The sequence below is a fragment of the Gymnodraco acuticeps genome, unplaced genomic scaffold (genome assembly GCF_902827175.1).
Source record: "Gymnodraco acuticeps unplaced genomic scaffold, fGymAcu1.1, whole genome shotgun sequence".
NCBI classification, from domain to species: domain Eukaryota; kingdom Metazoa; phylum Chordata; class Actinopteri; order Perciformes; family Bathydraconidae; genus Gymnodraco; species Gymnodraco acuticeps.
In genome coordinates, this window is record NW_022990126.1 from 407,175 (window position 1) to 433,354 (window position 26,180).

Consider the following 26,180-nt stretch of genomic DNA (forward strand, 5'->3'; position numbering starts at 1 on the left):
AATATCCTCAATTTTACAAAAATACAAAAATACTTTGACTGTGTTCAAACATAAAAGTTTTCCCTTGTGCATAACTTCTAGTGTTAACATTCAATATGGTTCTTCAAAATAGCAGCAATGGCTTGGTATCAGAACATTTCTTCCTCCCTCCTTTCACAGAAACCGTTCTCATACCACGCTCAGTGTTAAGTCACTTGTTTTTACAAAGTGAAAAGAAACTACCCATTTTAGAATAGTAATGACTCGAAAATACATGAAATCTACCATATAGAACAGTGAAAAATAATAAAAATGGAATAAACTATCTTGGAATAGTATAGAGTAAATTGAAATAAAAATACTCTATCTTGTAATAGTATAAGTAAATTGAAATGGATTCACTCCATTTTAGCATTTTATTTTGCTCACTTCTTCACATGATTTCATCATTTAAAGAATCACATCGGCTGGACATTCATTGAACAACCTCATCTCTGAACATCCATATCGTTTAACATCATTCAAACTAACTCATCATTTTCATCAACATCTGTATTGGGGTGGGCAGTCTTGTTCTACTAGCATTTGTAACTGTCTCCTCATGAGAAATGTACCCTCCCTCCTTTCATACCATTTAAGGTATGAAAGTAATATGTTCTCTAGAAGAGGCCGTCGTGATCAATCGGTATTTTAGGACATGGAATTAGTGCTACATTTAGGCCTCCCCTGGTCGCCCCTATGCTATCCTTGTACCCTGGAGCCTAAACTCCCCCTGGGACTGGTCTCTTAGCCCTACTGGCTTTGGGGTGGTCTGTTCTAATGCAGTGATAAAGTCCCTGAAATGGTGTGAAAACCGGTGGAATATCAATAACTCATTATACTAATTTATTTTCATTTCTGGTCAACTTAAATAACTATGCTAACCTCCTTAACAGTGTGTGGAACCTTGGGTGCTCTAACGAGGACTTCAAAAACAGAAGTCATTTCATTAATGGTTTGTAGTTCAATTCAGGAATTTTCACTCATGGCAGATATGTTTCTCCTTTAAATAACATCTCTAAATGTCAGGTCATTACTGATTAAATGGATGAGCATTAGGAGGTGGTGGCACTTGTCTTTTAAAACTCATACTCTGGTGCCGTGCGCTCCCTCTGAAGCTGCAAGTAAGATTTAAAACATCTGCAGGGTGGGTTGAGCAACCCCTTCTCCCTGAACGATATTTGTTGTTGAAAATATGCACCATTAAAATGAGTGATCCAAGGCCCTGCATGTATTACTCCCAATTGTACTAGTTTTTTCAAAATTAAAATCTTCAATCGCTCTTTGCCTAGTGTCTTTTTAAAACTCTACATCTTGGACTACAAACAAATGTTGTTTCCACCTTAACAGTTCTCCTATGGTAATAAACATGCTACAATGGTGAAACCAATACTCTAGATTGGAATACTTTCTTTGGCTTGGTTCCAGCTCTACCTTTAACATTTTCCATTCAAATAAAGATTTGCCTGCTATCTATATTGTAACAAATTAAATCTTCCCCAAATTCTCACATGAATAAGAATCTCTATAAGAATAATTTGTTTATTTTATGAAAAGATTGAATAATATGTTCTACCCTCAGTGTGTTTTTAGGATTATTTTCTAATAAGTGTGTTTATGTGTAAACTCACTCACTCCTGTGTTCCTTCTCTCCCCCTCTGGTCGTCAAGCCACGACCCCCTCACGTTCTGCTGGCCCATGCCAACTCCTCTGGTTCTGTCTCCTCCTCCATCCTGTCTTCTCCTCAGTCCATCCGCACTTGGATCTTCCCGCTGTAATTCTTTCAGTGGCCCAACTGCTTTGCATTTCATCTCCTCCTTTTCAGTCTCTACGCTGTTGCATGGAGTGGTGTATTCTGGTCTCATGTCCCACACTCCGCTATTGTGCCAAATCTCGCGGCTCAGTTTGGAACTTCATGTCCTGTTTGAGGGACCGATGAGTTTGCCTCTTTGTCAGCATGCTGGTTTGGTTCTGGATGCCTCAGGTGGAGATGGTTCTGGATGCTTCAGGTGGAGATGGTTCTGGATGCTTCAGGTGGAGATGGTTCTGGATGCCTCAGGTCGTTGTTGGTTCAGCTCGGGTTGTCTGTCTTTAAACCGGAGGAGGAGGAGTCTCCTTTGGTGAGGTCATTTGTCTGAAGATGGGGTCGTAGCATTCTGACAGGCAGAGAGAGAGAGAGAGATCTCGGGCAGCATTACCTATAGTTAATTCTAACACACTGAGGTAAAACATATCCAATCCTTTCCACTCTATTTTCCTAATCTTACTATCTGTCTTAGATGTTAAATGTCATCTAAACCCAATTAATGTCTACTAATGGTTGTGCCATATCCCTAAACATTGTTTCCACCCACTGTAACATGGCTACTCCAAATAACTCTTTCAGGAAACCATTTTCTTCTATAGATTAAAAATACCTACATGTTTCAAGCACCACATATTTCACACACTATAAAAGAACGTCCCCATATTTTCTCCATTACTTTAAATCTCACTGTTATTTAGAACATAAGTAACTTTTGTGACTGAACATATCTGCAAAGTCGCCACAATCTGCTGGGGAATTTTGTTCATAGAGTTTGTATGTACAAAGCTGTACTTGTGGGTTAGTAGCCTGTTTCTACTGTAATCATTTTTCAATAATTGTGCTCAGGTCACCGGTTGGTTGTCCATAAACTTAACAGGGGTGTTTCTGGCACAGACTAAAACATGGATCCAGTGTATTTTTAGATTCCCTGATCTGTAAATTCCCATCACCTACATATCCCAATCACTTAAACCCATCTCATCATTTGATACAAGAACTGCATATATGGGGGGTGAATCATCTTGATTGTAATCGCCTCACCTTTGGGACCGAGTATTTCTAACTCCTCCTCTTGTTGCTCAGCTGATCTTTTGGCTCTGGGGATAAGTGAAACTCTCTGAAACACAGCTGGAGTTTTGTTAGTGATGTGGGAATTCTCTATGAGTGGACTAATGGATCCATGTCTTACTTGATATTGTACTCCCCATCCAACCAGAAAGGTGCCAAGTGTAATGAGCACAATCAACAATGCTATTCTGACTCTTATCCCTAGGGGACCCCACAATAGCTTTGGCTTTGTTCTTGACATCATCTCTATTTTCTCCCTTGGAGTCAGTTACAGAATTTAAATAATGAGTCCCATAATAACGTATACAAAACGTTGGACTCTTTTTCAGATGTAAAACAAAAATAGGTTTTCACTTTAGTGTACAATCTATAAAAATCTATAGACAATTCGTCTTTTGAGCTGTTTCTATCTTTATCTTATTTCTATTTATTGTTTTGTTCCAGCTCTGCCAAATCAGTCCTAACTCCCAATAATGTTCTGGAAGTTGCCAGTGAAGGGTGACAATGTGTGAGGTGGTGTCAATTTGCTCCTTTTTCTTTGCCTTTAAACCGGAGCGCGTGTGAAGTTCGTTACAACTTCTCACTGTTCCGTCCACCGGGGATCAGCTCACTGTCTTTTGTGAACTTTCACCCTCACCCAATCACCTGGCAGAACAGGAGTCTCTTCTGGTGTCTCGTCTTGTATCTCTGTAGCTTTCTTAGCCTGTGTAGACAAAACTTGGATTATATTACTCAGAGTTCTGACATATTCATCACTTCTATTCGTCTAATATCCAAAACTGGACCACTCCCTCCTTGGAGAAGGCCCAAGCTTTGGCATACCTTTTGTTGTTATGAGACCTATTGTTAACTACATGTTATTATTTATTAACTACAACGTCACTGAAATCAATATATCTGTATAATCATGACACTCCCTCCTTTGAGCAGAACATGCTCAATTAATATTGCAATGATTACCCTATTCTGAACAGGACATGTAAAACCCATAACATTGCATTAAATAAATATAACTTCTCCGTGTACCCATAAGGCGTACAAAATATCGTATGATGTATGTTTTCTGCTGGTATAAAAGCATATTCACAAAAAATCTGCCATTAGCACAAAAATGGTTTACATGTTGCAATAATGGCTTTTGTCCTGGTATTATGCATCATTGTTGCTGCGAAAAACAATACCCCTGGTGTCGCTAATGCATCTCAATAATTCTAGGATTAGAGGATTGTTTGATACTGCTGAACAAAGATATAATAAAATAATATTTATCTAAACTAGAGGGAAACATACGAACCATTCTCACAGAGGGTGACATGCATGAAGGGCTGGTGCCCCTCACTCAAAATGAGATATTGCCTTACGCACTACACTATAAATCAGTAAAATTACTCAAGAATAAATAAATAAAAACTGATTCTTGAAACTGTTGTAAAAACCCTACAACTTCTTCATCCAAGCTCTCAATCAGTGTTAGGTTATTTAATCTGCAGCTCATTGCCTTAAAACAGATACTTCAGACCGATTATAAAATTGTGTTCATGAGAAAAATGTAATCTGACTCCATAAATCACATAATTGTTTGACTAAAAAACTACACTTCCACTAACAATAAATGAAGTTCCCCTTTAAACACAGCCCCGGTCTTCTGACGGGGTCTATCTATGTACTGGCTGGAAAATGTTGTGCCAGTCTCTGTCGCTCTGTCACTGTTCTCCCGCTAACAGTCACTCTCTAGTTCTGCTGGGTTCTTGTTGACTTCTTCACTGGTTTGAGACAAGCGACCCTATCGGACACCTCCCTTTGTAGCCAGACTTCACCACAGCAGAATCGAGTTTCTGTTTTTAGGTCTCAACAGCTCCACGTCAGGTGTTACGCCGCCCCTTGAACTGCAGTCGGTGTAAACAGGAGGATTTGGTATGGATCCTCCGTCTTGGGCGAGTACTAGGTTTCCGTCTTCATATTTTTGGGTGGAAACCCCATCGTCTTGACCTCACTAGCTGTGTGGACACAACAGTTTTCTGTGTGGGGGAACAACATCACTCGTAATCTCTATCCTTCTCATAATTACAAAAATAGTCTGCTAAATGTTCTATGTTTTAATCTTCTACTAATCTGTGGATGCTTTATGTGTAAATGCAATATGCTACTCACTATCTTTTAAATAACATTAAACCTCTCCCTCCTGTGGTGACAGATATGGCTCAATGTAGCTGGATTTCAAAACACCCTTGTGCTGAAGATGCATCACCTGGTGGTCTGGCCCTCTGAGCTTCCTCATTGTTGTGGTTGATACCAGGGTGTCAGTGGCATTTGGGTCATGTTTGGTAATGCTGTTCGTCTTTGACATCCCTGAGACCCCCTGCTTCTGTCGTAATCATGGAAACCTCCCCCAGGGTAACTACATGGAGGGCCATTGTTTGGTGCATGTTGCCTTAGTAGTTGCGGGCAATCTCTGGTCCAATGGCCCATTTGGTTGCAATGGTAACATCCCTCAAACCGTAAACGTCTTCTGCCTGTGCCTCCTTGGAAACCTCCTGGTTGTTGGTTCTGCATCTGATTCTCTGGCTCTTCCCCTCCCTTCTCCTTGTCTTGTTCCTACAAGCTACGGTGTCTTGTTTTTTCTGCTATGTCTTCCCTCACTGGCGGGTCTGCTACTCGGACCACATTTATGCTGTGTGCCAATAGGCTGGCATATTCCAGATGGAGTATCAGACTTGTAACTCTTATAAATCTTTCTTCATCTTCACTCCAGATAGTTCTTTTAATTGGAAAGGTTAAAGCATCTGATCAGATTATTACCCTTTCCTTGATATCTGCGGTTGAGCCTGGCTCTGCGTCTAGTCTCAATTTAGTTTCTTTTGGTGACATGTTCTCTAACTATTCGAATGAATATTATTAAGTTATCAAAGATTGAAACACTAATCCTCCGACTAGCACCTTCGTTCCTGATAAATAATATCCTATGTCATCCGAACTTAACCTTAAATCTGGGTAGGTTTTTTTTTTTTTTTTTTTTAGAATATTTTTTTTTTTTATGATTTAAGTTTTTTTTTTTTTTTGTTGTAAAATATTAATAAATTAAAAGATAACTTTTTTTTTGAAATGTTAAAATAAAAATTGTACAGTGTATCGCTTTTGACTTTGAGATAAGAAAATCGAAGTCTTGTGAAAATCTAAATCTACTGTGTACAGTGCATACTGAAATGTATGGAACTATGTAAATGTCATAATTTGTGTTAGATTTAATCAATTGGTGTTTGAATATTCTACAGTCTAGTTTGAAAGTCTATGATGTAAAGTTTCTCATATGTTAATTAGAAACCACTTTGTAATTCTGTCCCGGCGAATGTGTTCATCAATAACACTCAAAATTAAGCTTCAAAATGTTATAATATCTTTGTAATAATTCTGTATTACCAGCAGAGTGCGCTGTTGTAATTTCCAGCTTAATCCACTAGGGATAGCTGTTGCAAAACTGACCTCTTTTAACAAGAAGAAGCTTATTTCCTTAAAAATGGGAAGAAAATGTGAATATGGTTAAACAACACAGCACATAACCGCCAAAACACACTTGCAAACAAGAATATCTCAAATAAATCGCCAATACACACTTGCAAACAAGAATATCTCAAATAAACCGCCAATACACACTTGCAAACAAGAATATCTCAAATAAACCGCCAATACGCACTTGCAAACAACAATATTTTCAAAACCAGACTCCTACAAATACCAAACTTCCCACGGTAAGATAACCTGTCTATTTTATAGTTCCAACTTCTGCCAATAAATATGATTTGTCCTTCTCAATATGGAGTGCCTAGCCTCATGTGAGTGGGACTGTGTGTCAAAACAAACAGAGTACTTTCAATTAGCATTTCACGAAATGGCGACTGCCGTGTGGCTTATTTTCAGCATGAGGACAAGACAAGATGGCAACTGATTTTCCAACCTTTGACCTGAAGAACAAAGGGATTTGAAAACACCTCGTGGCTCTCAGAGGGGAGTTTAAATAATGGCGGGGTGTAATCTTGTCAAGAAAAATTGAACACAAAACAACACTGCAGTTTAAAATAACATTTCTATCTAGTTTACTATGAAAAAAATGGGCTTTATCTTATTGATATCATCACTTAAAGTTAGGAACCCTTACGCATAAGCTATAAACCTATCTACGTATTATTTGACTTTATAGTCCACTATTGGTCAACTGCTGCCATTTCGACACGCTAGGTGGGAGTATTATGGTAACTTATCAGCGACTATTAAATGACCGTCGTCAATTTAACGTAATGCTGTTGTAACTCCACATCTCGTATTCCACCCGCAATATCTTGGTTGAAACTAGAACAGTTATGACCACTGATAAAGCTTACACCTTAATCAAGCCTTTCCTCAAAAGGACTTTTTTAAAACAGTTCTCAACTGTTTTCGACTAGCACTGTCTTCAGTTACTCAACCCTAAGTTGATTCGCTATGCCTTGTTGGTTTTCAATTACTTGATCCTTAATCAATTCGCTATGTCCCATAGATCTTAACAATAATCGTTAAATGGACATATATATCCTTACGTCATAGGCTAATTTAACTACTGACGTAACAAGGGACACCTACATGAAAACACAACAAGACACCTACCCAAAGTACAATGGCCACACACATTTATATTTTAAAATACTACACACACACAAATTAATAGCATGCAGGGTTAGATATAAGAAAAAAAGAAATTGGAACTCACCCTGATTGTGAAAATGCAACGCCATGTGTTATGGAATTCTTATTGTTATAAATTTGGTTGTTTTGACATTAAATACACAGCTATTTTCAGGATCCGCTGGCCTCCGTCCAACACAAACCTATTTTGTACTGCATAAACTATGAAGAATTTGATTTAACAGGTTTCCTCTTACCAAGTATTCGAGCTCGTTGTGTCGAACGGAAGCCGCGTCTCCGGAAAACAGCTGGTTGTGTAGTCTCTTCTGTCCAACGAGAATCACGTCGCGGAGCACCAATTGTTAACTGTGATGGTTATTCTCGCGTCCAGGAAAGAGAAGCTTAAAAAGGAGACTAAATGGAGTCTCTGAGATGTTTTCAAATTGGTACTTTAATTAATAAAAGGCGCGGTACAGTCACAAACAGGATATTGTCCGACAGAAAAGCAGCTGTCTCTGGCCCTCGCTAGCAGAGAAAAGAGGCCGAACCGCTCAGGTGCTGCTCTTATATAGCTTCTGCAGGCTCCTCCCTGCGGGCCGGCCCTCCACATCTTAATGTCCGTTGTTACGTTTAAACAGAGGATTCAGGCATTGTACATTCAATACATACTTAAACACGCCTCTTCTCCTCATATTGTCTTTCATCACTTTTCCTTTAACACATTCTAAACGTTGTAGTTAATATTCTAAAAAATACAGAAAATACTTCACGGCTGGTTTGGTTTCTGGTCATTCCGGAAGTTGTCACATCTTACCCACGTCTGTAACAATAACTTTATTCAAATAAAACTATACCTTCATTAATATTCAGCAATAATAATACTTCTATAGTTGCAGTGTTAAAATCAGTAGGTTTCGGTGTGCATCACTCCATGTCATTTCGCTACTAAATTAACCTCTATAAGAAATGGTAAACTAGCCACATGCTAACCGGAGATGAAGGATTTTCAGAATAAAAGCTTAACTGGTTGTGCACAATAATTTCTGGTTTTTCAGTATAAAACAGCATTTAAACTGAAGGTACATTTAAGGTACATTATGCCATCAAAACATTGATTTTAATTTCTAACAAAGTGCTTTGTAACTTTTACCCGCTTGACTGAATACACAACAAACAATGAAGAAAGAGTTTTATCTGGGCTGCTTCGCTGCCAGCTGCTCCCCCGGGACCCGAAAGTGGCGTATAGCCTGTACTTCAACATCAATGCATGTGCTCGATATATGCTATATTGATCCAATAAACTAACACAAACTAACTGTATCAATATAACATGATGATGATGATGATGGTGATGGTGATAAAGAATGCATCTAACTTTCCGCTGTTCATTATAATAAAAAAACAGAGCATTAAACAAACTATCATGCTCTTACTTTGAAATCATGCGGAAATGTCCTCATCAGCAGGCCATCACGTGGTTTCCGAAAATCACAGAGTGACACGAGTAGATTTTAGCCGAGACTGGCGGAAAATATGTATGGAGTCAGATTTGGGTCAATATTCTAGCGCGTAAAACAAGCTACTCACGAGCGGAAAATGTGCTTTTACACACGCATAAAATGACCCTCGCGCGCAGATTAAACCCCCGCGAGCGGCTCTGCGCTCGCTCGCGAGAGAGACAGCCCTCTTGCTCGCTCGCCCATATATATATATATATATATATATATATATAAATATATATATATATAAATTAATTGTATATAAAACAATATAATTTTGAGTGGGCTGTATCTGTCGAAAATTGCATATATATATATAAATATAATTGGTTGTAAAAACTGTTTTTTTATTTGCTTGATACAAAAGGACATTCTTTATAACCAATTGCTTTATTATCACGCATTTGTAATATTTGTATGCTAGAACTGTTGTATTATTTTTGAAAAATAAAAAATAAATAGCTCACTTGTCATTCATTTGTATCCTTAATTATCCATCCAACACTGAAAAGGTGGTCCTTGTGAAGAATCTCATCACTATATTCCCTCAGCTGAAAGTCATTTATAACAATAGTTTGCTGAAGATTAAGTTTGTTTTAACCAAGGTATAAGGTTTTTTAGGTGTGATTTTATGAATTATCTATTCTGTCAACATTTGATGAATTAGAAAAATATTAATATTTTTAAATGTTGACAAGTATTTTCTTAATGACATATTGTGCTAATGAAATCCTTGTAAATAAATGTCCAATGAATGTATTCTTGCATTCGATTTTTTGAATAAAAACCATATCCACCACCTGGTACTTCCAGTAATCGTCATTGACACACAATGTGCAGATATAACACAATCAAATGTTAATTCTGGTTAAAGAAATATAACACAAAATGTGCAGAAATAACACATGAGTGTGTTCATCTTGGTTACACATTTATGACACACAATGTGTAAAATGTGCACATTGTGTGTTAGGGGCATGTAACACATTTTGTGTGTAAAAATGATTTACACATAAATAAACACAACACGTGTTGTCCCTGAGCACACTCTGTAGGTGTGTTGAAATTCAACACATGTTGTGTCATTTTTGACACATCCCTTCTAAGAGTATACAGCAGACAGTAGCTAGCAATTTTCGACAGATACAGCCCACTCAAAAATATATTGTTTTATATCAAATTAATTTATATATATATATATTAGCTGTACACTTTACGAATATAATAGTTTTTTATGCACAACTTTACCATTTAATCTCGTCCAACTGATTTTGCTGCCGTCACTCCTCTGCTCTTGGTAGTTCAGGCATTTATCAAACCTGGCAACTCCGGATTTCCTGGCAGCTGTCAATCAAAGTCCAGTGGCTCCGCCCCAAAGTGCCAGAAACTTTTCACGCGCGCGTAGACAGACTCCGCGAGGCTGATACTCCCGCGAGCGAGCAAGAGGGCTGTCTCTCTCGCGAGCAAGCGCAGAGCCGCTCGCGGGCGAGGGTCATTTTATGCGCGTGTAAAAGCACATTTTCCGCTCGTGAGTAGCTTGTTTTACGCGCTAGAATATTGACCCAAATCTGACTCCATAATATGTCTCAAAATTCCATGTGTGTAAAAAGACAAGCAGAAATGTGAGATCCACGAGCAGAGATTTGAGATCCGCAAGCGCATTTTTGGTCGACAAATACAAAATGGATTCACAAATGCCTGATCGAAAGTTGTAAATGTTAAAGAGATAATCACAGATCTTTTTTTTATTTGTGAAAATATTTAGCGTATTTGCAGATCCGTTTTACACTTGCACATTTATTTGTGAGTTTGCAAATCTTTTAAATCCATTTGTGGATGGTGTTTTACATTTACAAATCACATATTTACACACAAATTATTTTTATGTTCACACAAATAATTATGAGACATATCTATGCCCATATGAAGGCCGCTATCAAAGCAACCTGGGCTTCCATAACACCTCAGTAGTGCCACAGGCTGATCACCTCCATGCCACGCCACATTGATGCAGTCATTTATGCAAAAGGAGGCCCAACCAAGTACTGAGTGCATACACATGAACATACTTTTCAGAAGGCTGACATTTCTGTATTAAAAATCCCTTTTTTATTGGTCTTATTTAATCTTCTAATTTTCTGAGATACTGATTTTTGGGTTTTCATTAGCTGTAAGCCGTAATCATCAAGATTAAAACAAATAAAGGCTTGAAATATTTCACTTTGTGTGTAATGAATCCATATAATATATGAGTTTAAACTTTTTGAATTGAATTAATTAAATGAATTCACTTTTCCACGATATTCTAATTTATGGAGATGCACCTGTAGCAGAAAGACAGGCATTGTTGTACTCAGGCGGGGACTTTGACAGGTGAGTACTCAAGAAGTACACAGTAAAAGTATTTCATAGTATTTGTGATAGTTGTCTAACTACAACTGATTCCAACTTTATCAGTCTTGTGAAAAATGTATGGCCAAAAATAATGTTAACGCTCATCAAAGATAGCAGAAGCTCGTCATGTTTGCACTGTCTAAAGCAGGGGTGGGGAACCTCCGGCCCCCGGGCCGTATACGGCCCGCGAGACCATTTGGTGTGGCCCTTGAGGTAATTTATAAACACACGCAAAAAAGAAAAAAATTAAAGAAATCTAGACCGCAAAAAAATTAAACAAGTGAGTACCTGTTTTTCCTGGCCAAGGTCAGGGTCCATGAACACAACACGAGCCTAACGTGTCATCACGTGGTATATGTCTCGTCTGACAGGGGTGTAGTTCTGACGGAGAGCACCAGAACGCCGCTCCGCTCCGGCACTTCCAAAAATTGCAGTACCGATAAGGAGCCGTACACATGCTGCAGTTTCTGCGTGTCTGTGTCTTTAGTTGAAAGCCCAGTGGCGATCTGTTCATCTGTCATACTGATTATACAGTCAATAACTTCTTTGTTATTATCATCTGGTTAGCTAGCTATGCTAACGAATATAAGAAGCTTTTTCTACAACCAGTGAGGTAAAGGCACATCTTTATGATCATTATTATAAAAAAATAAGATAATAAAGTAAACAGGTATGACATACTATATGACAGTAAAAAAAAGTTGTTATGAATAAACAAGAATACAGTTTAAAGGGGAGTGATTTGTAAAATATCCATAAAGAAAAAGTAAATCTGCTTACAGTTCTGTTTCATATGGGTGTTGAGAGATGTTTCCATAGCTCTCCTAATGTTGCTCTCAAAGTGCACCAGATTGATGCTTTTAACTTCAACATTTAAAAAAACAAATCTTCCCGGGGGAGCATGCCCCCAGATCCCCCTAGAGGAGGTTAGGTCCCCCCCACTTAAATCATGTTCACAGGAGTCTAAATACATTTGCACACATCTTGTGTCCATATCTTTCTGTTTTGGTGGTCATGCCACAACCGTGCACGTGCATGCATACGTGAGTCATGGTAAAATATCTGGATTAAGAGGTTGCTTTTTCTTTGCACAGCATGAAAGAAAGGTGAAATGAGTGGGCTGTGATTTTAGTATTTTTAAGCAGAGGTCAATAATTTGTACGGCCCTCAGAGGAGAACAAAAAAACGAACCGTTTCTGGGTAAAAAAAAAAAACGGTCAAAGTACCTTTGTCCCTGACCTGACGAAAAAATAATAAAAAATGAAAGTCAAATCATTTTTTTTAAACCTGTGAAAAAAACGAAATTAGAATTTAGTTTTTTTTAAATGTAGTGAAACAATTTACAATAGAACAAAGTGAAGAAAAAAAATACAGCGCTAGCAGTTTCTAAAAATTTGAAAGTTGACAGTCAAAAAATGGGAAAAATAAAATGTTCTAAAAGGCAAAATAAACGACAGTTGAAAAAAGAAAAAAGAATTTGTTTGCACTTTATCGTCTGTCTGTCTGTCTGTTGAAAACCAGTTAGGTAACTGTCAATGTTGTTAAAAGAAGAAAAAAAAACATTGACAGTTAACTAACTGTTTTTTAAAAAAAAGTGAAAAATCGACAGTGAAAAAAAACTGAAAAAAACTGCAGCCAAAAGTGGTGAAAAAACCGACATGTCGAAAAAAGTTAATAAAATAACAGTAGGAAAAAGTGAAAAAAACTACAGGTGCAGACCAGTCGCTAAAGCTAAAAAAAAGCGACAGACGATAAAGTGCAACAAATAAATATCCAGTGGTGTGAAAAAAACAGTGGAAAAAAGTGATACAACGACGGGGACGGACCAGGGTTAGCGCTAGGATTTTTTCTTGCCGGTCAAGTGTCCAGAAGTAATTTATTTTACCGGACAAATTAGAAACTTACCGGTCATGTTTCAATAATAATCAGTTTATAATCGTAACAGATCGAAAAGTTCAGAATCATTTTTCAATAAATGATGCGCTTCCACAAACAACAAATAACATAATTATTACATTCAAACAAACTACTTATAGTAGATGAAGTACATTGTTCAAAACTTTACATTCACTTTGGATTTTAACACAGGATAAATAAACAGAACCTCTCTCCCTCTCCTGACAGCCGGTCCATATCCGTCTCATGCAGCTCAATGATCCAGTAAGTGAAGAATAAACATATTTAGTTTAGCTTGTTCCAGAGGTAGATAAAATAGCTAAGTGTGTTAGATCTAACTCTTACGGCTCGTCTACACTACAGGCATCGAAAAATGCTTTCAACGCTTCGCCCATTCACTTGAATGGGGTGACGTAGTTGATTTTGAATCTTCTCCGAACTGCATTGTGGGGAGCGGAGCGTGGCTTTGCAAGCATCGCGAGCATCAAAAGTTGAGCAATGTTCAACTTTTGAGGCTCGATGCTTGGCATCAGCCAATCAAATCCCGTTTATGCAAATCCCGCCAGTACAAGCGCTAGCCAATCAAACCGCGTGCAAGCTGGGAGAGCCAGACCGCAGTTCATTTCCTCATATTCCAAACGAGAAATTACGGTAGCAAATCACCCGGTTCTTTACGACCATAACTATTAACGGGATACAAACCGGAGGAGCCAGGCATGGAGGGAGGTGGCAGAGACAGTGGGTGAAACTGGTAGGTTTTCGTCTGTTTGGGGATTTTATATCCAGTTTACTTCGTTTTAACATTGCTATTGCTTTGTATGTCGGGGGCGGGAGATTCATGTGATTGGTTGTTGGTCGCGAGAAATCGCCAAGCCTCAGACACGCCCAGCTTCAAGATTTTTTTATGCCTGTAGTGTAGACGGGCCGTTAGTGTGTGTTTTTCTCTGCTCTTTGGTCCGTCACAGCGGGCGGAGCTGCAGGTGATCCGGTAGAGCTGCGTGTTCTCTGTCAGCAGCAGCTGATCCTGATCTCTCTCTCTCTTTCTGCTTCACACACGTTGCATATAGCTATTTTGTTGTCTTTTTCGGACACCTTGAAAAACTGCCAGACCGGTGAAGCCATTTCGGCGAGCTTCTTTTACATCGCACAGAGAAAAGTCTCATGTATTTTGCGTCATCTGATCGGCTCTCCTGATCAGCCTTTATAGAGAGCACCGATCAAACTATTAAGAGTGAATATCGGCCAATAATGATAGGTGGCCGATCGATCGGAGCATCCCTAATTATTACCGGACATTTTGAACCTAAGATTTAAGTTAAGTAGACCACTTATTTAGTTGCAAAGTTCACATTAAACATACTTTATCAATATTTATTTCTCAAGATGTGTTATTAAGATAAAGTGACTTCAATAAGATGTACTAAACAAATGTATGCATTTAAGAATTGCAGAATAAGGATGCGTTTTTAAATGTTATATATTATTATTATAAAAAAGTTAATTATATGTTGTCAGTTCTAAATTATATTATTTTTTGGACTTTCTTGTTGAAACTGCAATGAGGCAGGACTGCCCTTTGGTGTCCTCCCCAGTGGAAAACGCATATGGGGAGCAAAAATATGAATTCTTCTGTCGATGACCAAATACCTAACCATCATCTAAACAGTACCGAGTGTAAAATAATGTATCTTTAAAGCAGACTTTATAAAAAGTAAAAATTGAATATTTGTGAGTCTGTACACTAATGTTCAGGTTTTCAATAAATCTGTGTGAGTAAGTTCCAAGTCAACAACCTGAATGCAAAACCAGCTGCACCACACTCTGACATTCAAATTAGCCTGGAAAACCGCCAGCCTCCAAGAGCAGCCCTTTGCAGTCCTCTAGGAGCCAATGGCACATTTTTATTCATTCCTGTTTCTAAATGTGTATACTGCCTTGCCTTAATGTAATGTGTGTGTGTGTGTGTGTGTGTGTGTGTGTGTGTGTGTGTGTGTGTGTGTGTGTGTGTGTGTGTGTGTGTGTGTGTGTGTGTGTGTGTGTGTGTGTGTGTGTGTGTGTTATTGGCTTCTGAGTGTACTACCTGCATGTCTGTTTTTGATTCTGCATCTTATTTACCTTAACATTTCAGTAGTAACATCATTTAATTTATATATATTTTTAATTCATGCTCCTTTTGTGAAGATGTAGCTGAAAGCTTGGCATCATTAGTAAGTGGAACTTTAGCTTTACATCTCCGAATGTGTCCTAGACATCCGAGTATAAAGTCCTCCCTTCTCTGTCCTCCCAGGTCACACAGGTCCTGGGTCTGTGTGCCATTCTGGTGACATCTAGTTCAGGTTTACTGTGGTACCACTTGTTCAGCAGCTGGTCCACCTGCTCCTGCTTCGACACTCCGTGAAGCCTCTCCTCTTCTTTATCATCCCACTCCTCTCTGGAGTTTCTGAGGAAAAGCGGTTGCGGGAGACGGAGTACGGCGTCCTCCCTCATGTCCTCGAAGAACTGCACCACACACTTCCGGGCGAAGTCACGAGCATGCAGGACACAGGTTTCCTCAAAGAGCTTTTGCTCCACGTCCAGGTAGTTGCTCCAGTAGCGTGTCTGCAGAGAGGTGGCGTGGTCATCGAAGTAGGGCTTGATGAGGCGTCCCATGGCTCCAAGCACAATCAGGAAGAGGAGGATGGACCAGCCAACTGCCTAAACAGGGCGAGCAAAATTAATTACACAAAGCAACAACAACAATTTATAAAGCACTCGGTCCAGTCTTTCGGACTCCTCAAAGGGCTTTTACATATACAACTCAGCATTCACCCATTCACACCCATTCTTTCAGAGGCAGAGGCTGCCATGCAAGGTGTCCCATGATCAAGGAAGGTAACATTCACACATTCACACAACATTATCATTAGGAGCAACTTGGAGTTAAGTATGTTGCCCAAGGATACATCAACATGTATACAGGTACATAGAGAGTATCCTGACTGGCTGCATCACGGCCTGGTACGGCAGCTACACCACCCTCAATTGGTTTTAATGTCTTGCAGTATGGGAAAGTATGCTTTTGACCTGCCATATTTTAGTTTTGATGTATTTTAAAATGATGGTATTACTATAAATAGTGTAGTCATATATGCCAAAGTGGCTGAACTTTCATAAGATAAGGTAACTCCAATCCAGTGCTAATCCATTTTCAAAAGGCAGGTACAGTAAACCAAGAAAATTCAAAGGCATTCAGTGTGATTCAACTGCAGAGAAAAGGTTTTGACATTTATGTTTGCTTTCTACTCATACTAAGCTCAGCAAGAAAGAAATTGTCATGTATATTGTGTGTAAATATGCATACTGTTATAATGATTGACATATACAGTAGGTGAATCATTAATTGGCATCTCCTGATATTTGATTAGCTTCAAAATATCAGGAAGCCAAAACAAGGTTTGATTATAGCTAGTTATTTTTAAATGTTGAGTAATTAGTTTTTTGTGCAACATCCTTTTCAAATGTGCTATTAATTCTTTAATTATAATTCATAATTCATAATTAGTTTGTTAGAATGAGGAGACACCTCATAATCCCTTCATAGACAAGTGTATTCAGTGAACCCATTGATGGGACTTCCTCCTTGGTGGTATGAAGGTAGCAGTCATATATTTACTTGTGATGATTAAAATGTATTAAACAAAAATGTAATCGATTAACTTATTTCCTCCTTCCATCCTTTTTTTCTGTTTAATCAAATTACTAACAACTTCTAATAATTGTACATAGTTAATGATTTATTTGGAAAATCAAGTGTTTTTAAAGCCCCTAATGTTTCCACCTTTAAAAACACAGGAAACGCCCCTGCCTGTGGCAATGGGACTGAATGAAACACCTGAATTCAATGATTAAGAGGAGTGTCCCAATACTTTTATCTATATAGTTTATATCATTTATTTAACCAGGTAAAAGTCTAATTGAGATGGACTTGAACATAGTGATAACATATGACAGTTTCAGCTCCTTCTGAACATTATTCCAGGCAGAAGGGGCAGCATATTTAAAAAGCTTTTTTCACTAGTTCTGTTTTCATTTTAGGAACCAATATCTGAATAATAGCTTGGGACATATATGTGCAAATATAAGAGGGAACCAGCCCAAGGAGAGATTTACATATAAAACATGTCTGCGTGCAGACAAAGATGGCCATTTAGCAGCAGCATACAAAGTGCAGTGGTGTACACAATATCAACATCCAGTAACAAAACGTAATGCACAATGGTACACAGTATCCAAATTCTTTAGTCACTGGTCAGAGGCATTCATGTAAAGCAAATATCCATAATCCAAATCCGGTACAAACATTGCAGAAATCAAATGTTTCCTTGCCTGAAGGGAGAAACAGGATTTGTTTCTGTAAAATAAAGTTAATTTAATTTTTAGCTTTGAAACAACATTTTCAGTGTGTGACAATAATAAAACCTAGGTATTTGTATGTAGTGACCATTTCGATGTCAGTCCTTTGAACAGAAGACATCTTGGGGAGAATAGAAGTTAACTTCTTGCCATTTGAGAATATCATGACTTTGGATTTGTCTGCATTTAATACTGACTTGAGTCAAATGGGATTGCAAAACATCAAAGGCAGATTGGAGGAAGTCAAGAGTTTGCTCTGTAGAAAAGGATGAACAATTAATAACATTTTCATCTGCATAAAATAAATGTTAAAGATAAGTTTAACATCAGTTAGAAAAATGTAAAGTTTGTCCACCAGAAAGCACTGACAAGTTAATGTTTAATATTTTGTCCATATGGTGGGCTACATTTTTAAACAAGTAATTTACGAAAACATTTTCAAAATAAATTATAATTAATAATAACAATAATATATTATTATTATTATTATTATATTCCATTACATAATCATAAACCTAAATAAGGTGCTCTAGAACATCCAAATGAAGCCCAGTGTGGATGTCAGGCCTCTGGGTAATGACAGGAGCCTATGATATCTCCCGGTAAACCAACAAGCTTCAGTTAAGCCTGAAACCTGTATCACAGCACTTCTGACAATGTTTTTGGTTTAAATGATCCCAAAACCCGGTCTGACAGAGCATAAAGCTGATAGAAGCTCTTCATGAGAATACAAGTACATGAATGTGTTAGTGTGCTCGCTGAGGTTGTAAAAGCTTACCTGGGAATAGCAGCGAACGTAACGAGAGACTGCTTTGCGGAAAGAGCTGTTCCTGAAGATAATGTCCTCCTTGCAGGGCACTTTGGCCATGATTTTGATCACATCCAGACCTGTGTTGTTGGGCAAACCTGAGGAAACATACCACGAGATATCGTACTGAACAATAACGTTCCATCAGTAACAGTTTAGATTGTAGTGAGAGTAATCATTGAATATGTGTTCGCTATGTAGAATGTTACTGATACCTGAGAAGAGTGCAGGGTCTACACTAACACTAAAGGCACAGATGAAGATCTTTCCATCCAGCAGAGTGACCAGGATCCACACCATGGGGGCCAGCAGGGCCCTCTGTATCATGGCTGAGAACAGGTACCTGCAGGAAGACATTAGTTTAATGTAATCCCAAATGCTTATTTTGCCTCCTGGTTTCCCTCCCTCTCGTTTTAGCCTGAACAAGGACTGATTTATCCCTTTCGTGGACACAGAACTTTGTAAACAAAGTGACAAATGCTATTATTACATGACTTTCAAGTATTGAAACAGCTTAATTGTTGAGATTAACAGAAAAATCTTTGAACTATTTGTTGTGACGTTTCTTTTTGACTCCAGCAAAGAAACATGATTAACAGAGACTAATTCATTTCAGAGGTCTAAGAGTAAACCTTATTGCACACTCATTAACTTGTGCAGTATATATTTGAAAAGATCTAAAAGTTTCATAGATCTTCAAGAATATTTACCAAATCAATGACTTACTTAATAGTTAAAGAGGTCATTTATATATATTTAAGTGATCTCTCAATCACTGCAACTCTAGCTCTGTATTATATGTATTGTAATGACAAGATTGATTAATGAAAATCAATAAGAACTTTCAACATGTACCAATGGTATTGTTCAGTTTACTATGCCCTCAAAAGAGTAAGAAGTACATCCAAACATGACCTTGAAAGGATACTAGTTACAGGGATTTGATTAGGAAAACAATCCTCTGAGTGTTTTAGTAAAACCTTGACTCACTTTACCACAGCAGGATTTTTAGATCTGTTCCCAACGGGTCTCATCCACTCCTCCATCATGACTCCTGTATGTCTGTTGACTAGGACCCCCAGGAAAAAGAGTATGATGGGGGGCACAATCATCACACCTAGAGAGTACAGCTTGTTGTACTGAGGAAGGCAAGGGCAGTTAAAGTCAAAGCTGGTGTACAGCTTGACACTGACCAGGGCCAGGATAATACAGATGCCATTGGAAATTGACTCAGAATTGGACTGAAAGTACTGCAGGACTAACTTCAGACGATCCATAGATAGGATAGTGTGGGTAATGACAAAAACTGCTGCTGGTCTTTTAATTCCAGCTGTGGTGACAGAATTTAATTCCGGTATTCATTTATCCTAAATGTTTTAGTTTCTGTAAAAAGTATGCTTTTTAAAAAGGAAACTTGTAAATAAAATGAGATTTAATTGACAGTTCACCTTACCACAATTTAAACCAAACCTTTGTGAAGAGAAGTCTTAAATCCACATTTAGCAGTCTCAGTTAAAAAGCTGAGCTACTGCTGGAGTTAGTCCTGAGTGATCAAGGAGTGTATGAACGCATGAACACCGAGCAGGGCACAGAGTGCGGCCACACCCTGCCCCACTGTCACAGGCTCTCACAGAGACAAGGACTTCCTGTTTTGGCTCTATTGTATCATGACCGGGCCTGAAACAAAAATTCAAAGCATATGGGACCGTACAAAGGATCAACCACTAAAAGAAGAGTGGAAGCTGCAAAAGGGGGGACCAACTTCTTATTGATGCCTACATTGGAATGGGAGAAAAGCTCCTGTAGGTGTAACAATATGGGTTGGATGAAATTTGTGAACACTTTTAAAAATATATATTTATGGATGTTTATTTAAAATAAATATTAATGTGTGGATCAAAAATATATTTGTGCAATATTATATGGATTAGTTTCTTCATTTATATAAAACATTTAATGTTTATGTGCATTTTGAAAAATATTTTTGTTGACGGATATCTTTATATAAATCCCAAATTACATTTAGTAAATCCTTCTGCGAGCATTTATTTGATTCGAGAATGATCTGACCACATAGCTAAAGCGCAATTGCCAATATGTAAAGGTAACTTGAAATGTTTTTGAACATGGCATGATCTTGAAATGGTCAAGCAAAATTCTACCCAGAAAGTGGCAACTTGATACAACAATGTTATTCAGCAAATGCTTGGAAAAAAACAATATAAAGTAAGCAAATCATTTTATTTTAATTGTTGTACTCTGAGGGTGCATTCACACCTAATAGTCCGCTTCTCTGGTGCGCACCAGACGACAGTTTGTTACATTGTTTCATTTTTCAGAAGGTTCGGTTTACGTTCACACCAAGCGGCAAACTCTGGGGAATAGCCGGGAAGCCAATACGGAAGTGCCACACACTGCAGTTCATATATTGGCCAATAGGCGATGGCTGCAGAAAGGAGCAATTTCCATAGACCCCCATGTTAAAATGCCCAACTTTACAGCAGAAAAAAACATGTTTCTACCCCTGGCTCCATACATTTTATTATTGATATAGTTAGATTCCACCTTCATGATTATGGATCTGTGAGTGAATTGTTTTCTAACGCGACCCTTTTATTTATATTAGGTCTTAAAGTTTGTGCATAAATTAGGGCGTGGTCACATTGAGTGACGGCTCTGTGAAGTGACTGCTGCTGTTAGCTTCTTGTCTCTCTGCTAGCTGCTCCGTGAAGCTAGCTACAGGGACTCTGCCTGCTCAGCTCATCCAGGAAACACAACTTGAAGCCGGCCGTGGCTGTTTGTTCTTCATGCTTATATATCGGACTATTGTGACTCGCTCTGCGGTTAAAACAGACGGTGCATGAATGCGGTAAGTGAAATTCGAGTGCTTTATTTATGTATTAATGATTTTAATCAGCTACGTAATGAATGGTAAGGCTTGGGTTAGCATGTAAGCTAGTGGTAGCTACATCGGTGCTAACGATTGTAATCGTAGCCTCCAAGTTAAAATAATAGACTGTGTATATATAAAGGTTAAAACGAAATAGACAAATGTTAAGTGGGATAATACTGTTGAACAAACGGCTTCTGTTTGAGGTTGATAAAATAAGGTGACATCCTTGTAACTTAGAGATATTTTATTATGTAGGTAGAAACTGTATGCATCTAAGGTTAATTTAAATTGGCTATGCTCAAGTATGTAGACAAGCTAATGTCGAAGTAGTGTATGTGAAATCAACCTCACAATAAGATGTGTGTATATTACAATTATTAATGTCATATTTCAAGATGATTACTTAGATATTACAATATGGTTGGTTGAGCTGGAGTTCATTATTGACGTTAACGTTACACGTTAACGTCACAGTCATCTGAAGAACGAACCCAAACCTTGTTGTTTTTATTAATTGCATTACCAAATGGGTATCAAATAAACAGTAAGCATTGGTAACACAACTTCCAAAGTTACAGTAAAATAAAAAGGCCCCTGACTCGGACAATACACAATCCAACATGTTCAACAGAAGAGAATCAGTTATATTGTTTGTACACATGGTACTTTACATATATATCTGTTTGTTTAAGGGGTCCAGGTGATGCAGACAGGCTGGACCAGAGAGTGAGAGACAGAACTGGACTCCTCACAGCAGTGAACTTCAGCACAGGTACAAAGACTCTTTTTTTCATACTGTACAAAGAATCAAGAAAGATATTGGTTTAAATGAATGAAGTATTGACTTGAATACACTGATATACATTCCATTAAACAATACTAAATACTAGATCACCTACACATCGGTTAAGTTGAGGGTTTTTTCCATGCAAAAAGTTACATTTAGATGATAACAAGCAATATGACTTTGTCAGCTTTCTAATTTAATGTATTGAAGGCAAAGATATTTAACACATAGTGAGAACTGCTACTATTTATCTCTCAATATTGTCTGTAAAAAACGTGGTAAAAGTGATTATTTCAGTGAGACGACAGAGCAAGCTTCTACAGTTGCACTACGTTTTGTAACAGTTAAATATTATTTTGATAATAACATATATTTCAATGTTGATGAACTTCATACTGTTCATTCATAATCTGATTGTCTTTGTAGCTCATTGTTGAAATAAAAAAAAAACATTACAATTACAAAATAATTATATCTACAGCCCCTAAACACACAAACACACCGCTTTCATAAATAACACACTTGTTCTGCAATAATATGTTTTATGTTTCCTGTCATTTTTGTTAGGAAAGGACATGCCTGAAAGACACGACATGTTCTCCTTCTCTGAGGGTCAAGAAGAACATCCAAGAGGAACATTAAAAGCTGATGTTATGAGATTTTAAGACCAGTACAGGACATTCACTAAGAAACTACTTTTATTGTAAAAACAGTCAGCTGATCGAATGCAGCTATTTCCACATCTACACTCCATCAGCTGATTATTTCTATTTGCCTCACTTTATGAGCTTCACAACATGTACCTTGTTTTGCAACGTCACAAATAAATGGGGCCAATCTTCAGTCAGATGTGAATGTGTAATCTAACATTTTCAGTAAGAATAATGGACAAAAGGAGTGCAAATACAAATACAATTTATTGAAATGTGAACCAAAAGTTAATCAAATGTTTTAAATAAAAAGCACATATGGACAGAAGGTGTAAACCTATTAAATGTATTAAACACATTTAGTCAAATAAAGTGACCGACTAGGCCTGTGCAGTTGGTATCAGCTTTGCCCAGCATGGGCTCCTCCATCAAGCCTGGTCCTCCTCGCAGAGGAAAGACCCTCAGTCCTCTCCAAACCAACAGACAGGACGTCCATCACACGGAGGTTTCTCCCTGAAGTCTCAGCAGCTCTCTGGACACCATGCTGTCTCAATCCGTCCACACTGAATATGAGAGGGGAAAAATGAAAATAATAAATGCTTTAGACAATAAGAAACATAAAGTTGACTGTTGAGTTGCTCAGTTTTTTTAGATTGTCAATACTATTACTGTATAACTAATATCTCAGGTTAAGAGGCACATTCAAATAAAGATTGGTCTTTAAATACATTTTGTCTTTTGAATTGTTTGTCTAAAGTCAAGGATCTAGAACTGGTACTTAGTTTTAATGATACAGTCTGGTTATTATGCTGTTTGGAGGAGGCCTCACAGGAAAGAGCACTAACTAGCTACCATCACATGTACCTTAGCTTGACTTAAATGTATTAAATGAGTAATTAAGTGATATCAAAATATAAATAACTAATGTCATGCAAACATTAATATTTGCTTGATTCCAGTGTTGAATTTAGCACAATTGCATACAAACGTTAAGGGGTTTTAAGATTCTGAAGTATTATGTTAAAACTCAATAACTTAGATTATTATTTATAGTTTTGCTGGTATCTGGCTTGATGATTGTCTTACTTTTAAACTTCATGTCAATAACCTGCTTAAAAAGCTGAGGGTTAGACTAGGTTTTTTTTTCAGAAACAAGTCCTGTTTCTCTTTTGAAGCCAGGAAAAGGCTAGTCGCTGTGACCTTTTGACCTGTGCTGGACTATGGTGATTTGATCTATATGAATGCACCTGCCTATTGCCTGAACAAGTTAGATGCCGCCTATCACAGCGCACTGAGATTTGTCACAAATTGTAAAGCACTTACTCATCACTGTACCCTGTATACCAAGGCAGGTTTGCCATCACTTACTGTAAAGAGGCTCAGTCATTGGTACACGTTTATTTATAAAGCTTTGTTGGGTAAACTCCTATATTATATCTGCTCTCTGATAACACAGAGAGTTGCAAGCAGCTATTGTCTGAGATCGCATGATGTAGTATTGTTAGATGTGCCAAGAGCAAGGACTGAAGGCTTGGCGATTTCTCGCGCCCAAGGCGACCAACAACCAATCAGGAATCTCCCGCCCGCCCCCAGCATACAAAGCAAAAAAAAGCCCGGTTCTTCTACACTATTGCCAAAATGGATGCCGGTTTTGTAGCAACGGTAGCGTTGGTTTATGCAATGTCTCGCAGGAGGCCACGTATAGTGCGTCGCTGTTGGGTACATACAATACTCAGAAAACGTCTGCAACGGGGGGAATACCACGTTCTTGTCCAAGAGCTCCGCCTGGATGGTGTACTGTTTCAGCAGTACTTCAGGATGAGCAAAGACGCGTTCGACGAGTTGCTCGGAAAAGTCGGTCCACTGATTGCAAAGGCAGACACCCGTATGCGTTTGTCAATCGGACCCGCAGAGCGACTCGCCATCTGCCTACGGTACGTTTTGTGTATTTCTACTTCTTTAATATGACTCTGTATATAAAGAGAGAGAATGCATGCAATGGATGAATGAAGTCTGTGATGTAGTTCAGATGAATGACATTAATTAAGATAGCTAGGTAAACGCAGTATTGCTCCCCTGTGTGTGTGTGTGTGTGTGTGTGTGTGTGTGTGTGTGTGTGTGTGTGTGTGTGTGTGTGTGTGTGTGTGTGTCTGTGATGTGTGTGTCTGTGATGTGTGTGTCTGTGGTGTGTGTGTGTGTCTGTGATGTGTGTGTGTCTGTGATGTGTGTGTCTGTGATGTGTGTGTCTGTGGTGTGTGTGTCTGTGATGTGTGTGTCTGTGGTCTGTGTGATGTGTGTGTCTGTGGTGTGTGTGTGTCTGTGGTGTGTGTGTGTCTGTGATGTGTGTGTCTGCCTGTGGTGTGTGTCTGCCTGTGGTGTGTGTGTGTGTCTGATGTGTGTGCCTGTGGTGTGTATGTGTGTGTCTGTGGTGTGTGTCTGTGATGTGTGTGCCTGTGGTGTGTGTGTGCCTGTGGTGTGTGTGCCTGTGGTGTGTGTGTGTCTGTGATGTGTGTGCCTGTGGTGTGTGTGTGTGTCTGTGATGTGTGTGTCTGTGATGTGTGTGCCTGTGGTGTGTGTGTGTCTGTGGTGTGTGTTTGGTGTGTCTGTGGTGTGTGTGTGTCTGCGTGGCGTATAACCTTTTTTTTTTTAAATCTTGTATATTACTTTTTTCTCAGGTACCTGGCAACCGGTGACTCGTACGGGACCATAGCATTCAGCTATCGGGTCGGGTATGCAACAGTGGCTGTCATCGTCAAGGAGGTTGCGTAGTGGATGCCCAGTACCTCTTCAGGGTAGTGGATGTCGGAGGTTTTGGAAGGAGCAGCGACGGTGGGAGCCTGCGGAATTCCGCTTTTGGAGAGGGCCTCCGAGATGGCAGTCTGCAGCTACCACCTGACACCGTCATCCCAGGAGCAGAGCGGCTGGGCCTTCTTCCCCATGTGTTTGTTGGAGATGAGGCTTTTCCGCTGCTGGACAACCTGCTGCGTCCGTTCCCTGGACGTCAGCTTACGCGTGAAAGGAGGCTGTTCAACTACCGCCTCAGCCGGGCCAGGTTGGTTATTGAATGTGCGTTTGGCATCCTCTCATCTCAGTGGAGAATGTTCCGGCGTGTCATCACCACCAGCCCGGAGGTAACAGAGTGTGTGTGAAGGCCACCTGTGTGTTGCACAACTTCCTCCGCAGGAAGACAATAGGAAGGTCATCACGCACACCTGTCGTCCCTGTCGTCGCAGAGTCGAGTGATGAAGCTCCAACCCTGCGCGATGCACCTATGATGGGCTCAAACAACGCCACACGCCAATCCATCCAACT

General features: G+C 38.8%; 1 protein-coding gene across 1 annotated transcript; it reads right to left on the minus strand.

Moving 5' to 3' along the window:
* Window positions 1–15,582: 15,582 nt before the first annotated feature.
* Window positions 15,583–19,815, minus strand: calhm3 (calcium homeostasis modulator 3). The gene is made up of 4 exons (XM_034216730.1): window positions 19,529–19,815; window positions 18,754–18,881; window positions 18,509–18,636; window positions 15,583–16,032 (listed from the first exon to the last, which is right to left on the minus strand). Exons 1-4 carry the CDS (start codon window positions 19,813–19,815, stop codon window positions 15,583–15,585), a joined length of 993 nt encoding a protein of 330 aa, XP_034072621.1.
* Between the last annotated feature and the right edge of the window lie 6,365 nt (window positions 19,816–26,180).